The following is an 8,342-nucleotide window of genomic DNA, read 5'->3' as shown; positions in this document are numbered from 1 at the left end:
AAATGTAAGGTGTATGTTTATTCAAAATCTCATTATAAATAACCAAACTGCTTTATATGTGTTGTTCAGTCACTGTACACCTGCACTCCAGTTACTGGTACATAATTACTGCCTCATACAGGAAACACATGACACCTGTACACGTGCATTACCATCACAATGTTGGCCAGGTGGGCGGAGACGAGGGCATAAACTCCTCCTGATGAACCGACTACAGGAGCAGCCATATCTACCACAGAAACCACCAAAGAACCTGCAAAATAAGAGAGAAAAACAATTAGACCCCAACTTACCACCATAACACCCATCCACACACATCCACACTAACCCCACCTACCACCATAACACCCATCCACACACATCCACACTAACCCAACCTACCACCATAACACACATCCACACTAACCCCACCTACCACCATAACACCCATCCACACACATCCACACTAACCCAACCTACCACCATAACACACATCCACACACATCCACACTAACCCCACCTACCACCATAACACCCATCCACACACATCCACACTAACCCCACCTACCACCATAACACCCATCCACACACATCCACACTAACCCCACCTACCACCATAACACATATCAACACACATCCACACTAACCCCACCTACCACCATAACACCCATCAACACACATCCACACTAACCCCACCTACCACCATAACACCCATCCACACACATCCACACTAACCCCACCTACCACCATAACACCCATCCACACACATCCACACTAACCCCACCTACCACCATAACACCCATCCACACACATCCACACTAACCCCACCTACCACCATAACACACATCAACACACATCCACACTAACCCCACCTACCACCATAACACACATCAACACACATCCACACTAACCCCACCTACCACCATAACACCCATCCACACACATCCACACTAACCCCACCTACCACCATAACACCCATCCACACACATCCACACTAACCCCACCTACCACCATAACACCCATCCACACACATCCACACTAACCCCACCTACCACCATAACACCCATCCACACACATCCACACTAACCCCACCTACCACCATAACACACATCAACACACATTCACACTAACCCCACCTACCACCATAACACACATTAACACACATCCACACTAACCCCACCTACCACCATAACACCCATCCACACACATCCACACTAACCCCACCTACCACCATAACACCCATCCACACACATCCACACTAACCCCACCTACCACCATAACAAACATCAACACACATCCACACTAACCCCACCTACCACCATAACACACATCAACACACATCCACACTAACCCCACCTACCACCATAACACCCATCCACACACATCCACACTAACCCCACCTACCACCATAACACCCACCCACACACATCCACACTAACCCCACCTACCACCATAACACCCATCCACACACATCCACACTAACCCCACCTACCACCATAACACCCATCCACACACATTCACTCTAACCCCACCTACCACCATAACACACATCAACACACATCCACACTAACCCCACCTACCACCATAACACCCATCCACACACATCCACACTAACCCCACCTACCACCATAACACCCATCCACACACATCCACACTAACCCCACCTACCACCATAACACCCATCCACACACATCCACACTAACCCCCACCTACCACCATAACACCCATCCACACACATCCACACTAACCCCACCTACCACCATAACACACATCAACACACATCCACACTAACCCCACCTACCACCATAACACACATCAACACACATCCACACTAACCCCACCTACCACCATAACACACATCAACACACATCCACACTAACCCCACCTACCACTATAACACACATCAACACACATCCACACTAACCCCACCTACCACCATAACACACATCCACACTAACCCCACCTACCACCATAACACCCATCCACACACATCCACACTAACCCCACCTACCACCATAACACACATCCACACACATCCACACTAACCCAACCTACCACCATAACACACATCAAAACACATCCACACTAACCCCACCTACCACCATAACACCCATCCACACACATCCACCCTAACCCCACCTACCACCATAATACACATCAACACACATCCACACTTACCCCACCTACCACCATAACACCCATCCACACACATCCACACTAACCCCACCTACCACCATAACACACATCAACACACATTCACACTAACCCCACCTACCACCATAACACACATCAACACACATCCACACTAACCCCACCTACCACCATAACACCCATCCACACACATCCACACTAACCCCACCTACCACCATAACACCCATCCACACACATCCACACTAACCCCACCTACCACCATAACACACATCCACACACATCCACACTAACCCCACCTACCACCATAACACACATCCACACACATCCACACTAACCCCACCTACCACCATAACACACATCCACACACATCCACACTAACCCCACCTACCACCATAACACCCATCCACACACATCCACACTAACCCCACCTACCACCATAACACCCATCCACACACATCCACACTAACCCCACCTACCACCATAACACCCATCCACACACATCCACACTAACCCAACCTACCACCATAACACACATCCACACACATCCACACTAACCCCACCTACCACCATAACACCCATCCACACACATCCACACTAACCCCACCTACCACCATAACACCCATCCACACACATCCACACTAACCCCACCTACCACCATAACACCCATCCACACACATCCACACTAACCCAACCTACCACCATAACACACATCCACACACATCCACACTAACCCCACCTACCACCATAACACCCATCCACACACATCCACACTAACCCCACCTACCACCATAACACCCATCCACACACATCCACACTAACCCCACCTACCACCATAACACCCATCCACACACATCCACACTAACCCCACCTACCACCATAACACACATCCACACACATCCACACTAACCCCACCTACCACCATAACACACATCAACACACATCCACACTAACCCCACCTACCACCATAACACACATCAACACACATCCACACTAACCCCACCTACCACCATAACACACATCAAAACACATCCACACTAACCCCACCTACCACCATAACACACATCAAAACACATCCACACTAACCCCACCTACCACCATAACACCCATCCACACACATCCACCCTAACCCCACCTACCACCATAATACACATCAACACACATCCACACTTACCCCACCTACCACCATAACACCCATCCACACACATCCACACTAACCCCACCTACCACCATAACACACATCAACACACATTCACACTAACCCCACCTACCACCATAACACACATCAACACACATCCACACTAACCCCACCTACCACCATAACACCCATCCACACACATCCACACTAACCCCACCTACCACCATAACACCCATCCACACACATCCACACTAACCCCACCTACCACCATAACACACATCAACACACATCCACACTAACCCCACCTACCACCATAACACACATCAACACACATCCACACTAACCCCACCTACCACCATAACACCCATCCACACACATCCACACTAACCCCACCTACCACCATAACACCCACCCACACACATCCACACTAACCCCACCTACCACCATAACACCCATCCACACACATCCACACTAACCCCACCTACCACCATAACACCCATCCACACACATTCACTCTAACCCCACCTACCACCATAACACACATCAACACACATCCACACTAACCCCACCTACCACCATAACACCCATCCACACACATCCACACTAACCCCACCTACCACCATAACACCCATCCACACACATCCACACTAACCCCACCTACCACCATAACACCCATCCACACACATCCACACTAACCCCACCTACCACCATAACACCCATCCACACACATCCACACTAACCCCCACCTACCACCATAACACCCATCCACACACATCCACACTAACCCCACCTACCACCATAACACACATCAACACACATCCACACTAACCCCACCTACCACCATAACACACATCAACACACATCCACACTAACCCCACCTACCACCATAACACACATCAACACACATCCACACTAACCCCACCTACCACTATAACACACATCAACACACATCCACACTAACCCCACCTACCACCATAACACACATCCACACTAACCCCACCTACCACCATAACACCCATCCACACACATCCACACTAACCCCACCTACCACCATAACACACATCCACACACATCCACACTAACCCAACCTACCACCATAACACACATCAAAACACATCCACACTAACCCCACCTACCACCATAACACCCATCCACACACATCCACCCTAACCCCACCTACCACCATAATACACATCAACACACATCCACACTTACCCCACCTACCACCATAACACCCATCCACACACATCCACACTAACCCCACCTACCACCATAACACACATCAACACACATTCACACTAACCCCACCTACCACCATAACACACATCAACACACATCCACACTAACCCCACCTACCACCATAACACCCATCCACACACATCCACACTAACCCCACCTACCACCATAACACCCATCCACACACATCCACACTAACCCCACCTACCACCATAACACACATCCACACACATCCACACTAACCCCACCTACCACCATAACACACATCCACACACATCCACACTAACCCCACCTACCACCATAACACACATCAACACACATCCACACTAACCCCACCTACCACCATAACACCCATCCACACACATCCACACTAACCCCACCTACCACCATAACACCCATCCACACACATCCACACTAACCCCACCTACCACCATAACACCCATCCACACACATCCACACTAACCCAACCTACCACCATAACACACATCCACACACATCCACACTAACCCCACCTACCACCATAACACCCATCCACACACATCCACACTAACCCCACCTACCACCATAACACCCATCCACACACATCCACACTAACCCCACCTACCACCATAACACCCATCCACACACATCCACACTAACCCAACCTACCACCATAACACACATCCACACACATCCACACTAACCCCACCTACCACCATAACACCCATCCACACACATCCACACTAACCCCACCTACCACCATAACACCCATCCACACACATCCACACTAACCCCACCTACCACCATAACACCCATCCACACACATCCACACTAACCCCACCTACCACCATAACACACATCCACACACATCCACACTAACCCCACCTACCACCATAACACACATCAACACACATCCACACTAACCCCACCTACCACCATAACACACATCAACACACATCCACACTAACCCCACCTACCACCATAACACACATCAAAACACATCCACACTAACCCCACCTACCACCATAACACCCATCCACACACATCCACCCTAACCCCACCTACCACCATAATACACATCAACACACATCCACACTTACCCCACCTACCACCATAACACCCATCCACACACATCCACACTAACCCCACCTACCACCATAACACACATCAACACACATTCACACTAACCCCACCTACCACCATAACACACATCAACACACATCCACACTAACCCCACCTACCACCATAACACCCATCCACACACATCCACACTAACCCCACCTACCACCATAACACCCATCCACACACATCCACACTAACCCCACCTACCACCATAACACACATCCACACACATCCACACTAACCCCACCTACCACCATAACACACATCCACACACATCCACACTAACCCCACCTACCACCATAACACACATCAACACACATCCACACTAACCCCACCTACCACCATAACACCCATCCACACACATCCACACTAACCCCACCTACCACCATAACACCCATCCACACACATCCACACTAACCCCACCTACCACCATAACACCCATCCACACACATCCACACTAACCCAACCTACCACCATAACACACATCCACACACATCCACACTAACCCCACCTACCACCATAACACCCATCCACACACATCCACACTAACCCCACCTACCACCATAACACCCATCCACACACATCCACACTAACCCCACCTACCACCATAACACCCATCCACACACATCCACACTAACCCAACCTACCACCATAACACACATCCACACACATCCACACTAACCCCACCTACCACCATAACACCCATCCACACACATCCACACTAACCCCACCTACCACCATAACACCCATCCACACACATCCACACTAACCCCACCTACCACCATAACACCCATCCACACACATCCACACTAACCCCACCTACCACCATAACACACATCCACACACATCCACACTAACCCCACCTACCACCATAACACACATCAACACACATCCACACTAACCCCACCTACCACCATAACACACATCAACACACATCCACACTAACCCCACCTACCACCATAACACACATCAAAACACATCCACACTAACCCCACCTACCACCATAACACCCATCCACACACATCCACCCTAACCCCACCTACCACCATAATACACATCAACACACATCCACACTTACCCCACCTACCACCATAACACCCATCCACACACATCCACACTAACCCCACCTACCACCATAACACACACTGTAAGCATACAGTTGAATTGAATTAAATTAAATTTAAAAAATGTAATTGAATAGAAATAACCGTGTGTGTGTGTGTGTGTGCGTGTGTGTGTGTGTGTGTGTGTGAGTGTGTGAGACGCTTGGTGCATTAATATCTCTGTTCCAGTTCAGCTTTATCAGCACAGTGGAATCTGCATCGCAGTTCCAGTGCCAGGTGTCTGGTGATCAGTGGAATCAGCACTGAACTCTCTCGGCTATGGAGAGTATTTTTCTCGTCCCTCTTCGATCGGGCTAAAGGTCCACAAAACCGCCGCTTATACACAACGTACACACTCGATGTAACTGAATTAGGATTGAACAGATCATGTCTTCTGAAGGAAATATATTAATATATAATAATTATCAACACGTAAGAGGTGAATGCTGATGTTTTGATGGTTCCGCTGTCAGACGGGTCTAATAGACACCTCAGGTAGCATACTGCTAGCGAGATAATCAGAGATTAGCTAGTTTCAAGTTCATGTCCATATCTTTCAGTTGACTAGAAACTGTGTTCTTTCACTGTTTGAGCAGTGAGTTCATGGTGTGTGTGTTTGTGAAGTGTGAGCGTGAGCAAAAAGAGTGTGATTATGACGCTTGTGTGTCCTTGCTAACTTCCTGGTTATCATATAGCCAAAGATGTTAGAAAATAGTGCAGGGAAGCACAAACAAAAAACTTTATAGCATGAAACGACTGGAAATAACAAAATAACTCCTTTGCATATTTATTGTAAATGTTATAAATGTGGGCGTAAACGTTTCCGAGGCACAAAGAAAATAAATAAAAGTGTTGTGGAGGGTCTGGGGTTTCACACAGAGATGAAAGCATGACTACGCTGCCTGTAATTACAGAGTCTAAAATCATGGAGTATGATTATACGGCGTAATCGCACACACGAGGAAAGATGTGCAGACGTACGTACACACAGCTGCTCAGCTCCATGGGTGTAGGGTGATGTTCTCAGACTTAATGACAAACCGCCACCAGAACATAAACGTGGCATTTTGCAAAGGGTTTTTATTAACTACTGTGTGTGTGTGTGTGTGTGTGTGTGTGTGTGTGTGTGTGTGTGAGTGTGAGTGTGAGTGTGCATGTTTTGGGCTAAAATTGTGATTAGCTAGCTAGCATGTCCCCTGAAGTGATCTATATGACCTGTATAAAACATTAAAAGTGTAAATAAGACAGAACTATACAAAACATCAACATTTACCTTTAGAATTGTTGATAAATTAAAAACATTGTCTGGCTAAAATTGGCTAAATACTGTAGTTAATATAAATGTTATAAACAGAATCACCCAGAATATCAACATTTACCTCCGGTATTTTGATTATGTAAAAAAAAAAGTTTAAAATTGTGATGTAGATTGCTGGCATGTAGCTGTTATAAAGAGTATATAAAAATATGTACCACAAATGAGACAGACCCACCCAGAACAACAACATCAACATTTACCTCAGGTATTAAACAAAAAGACAAAATACTGCATTGTATATATATATATATATATATATATATATATATATATATATATATATATATATATATATATATATATATATATATATATATTC

The 8,342-nt window shown here is 47.2% G+C and overlaps 1 protein-coding gene across 1 annotated transcript in view; it reads right to left on the bottom strand.

Moving 5' to 3' along the window:
- Positions 1 to 152: 152 nt before the first annotated feature.
- Positions 153 to 8,342, bottom strand: part of rhbdl3 (rhomboid, veinlet-like 3) — a gene marked incomplete at its 3' end in the record, with an annotated part of 15,204 nt that continues 7,014 nt past the window's right edge. Inside the window, exon 5 of the mRNA XM_083570896.1 lies at positions 153 to 253. Coding sequence (XP_083427022.1) covers positions 153 to 253 — 101 coding nt within the window. The remainder of the gene's footprint in view (positions 254 to 8,342) is intronic.

This window comes from Silurus aristotelis (assembly GCF_946808225.1).
Source record: "Silurus aristotelis genome assembly, contig: scaffold_198, whole genome shotgun sequence".
In the NCBI taxonomy this organism is placed as follows: domain Eukaryota; kingdom Metazoa; phylum Chordata; class Actinopteri; order Siluriformes; family Siluridae; genus Silurus; species Silurus aristotelis.
This window is presented reverse-complemented; position numbering and strand designations above follow the sequence as displayed.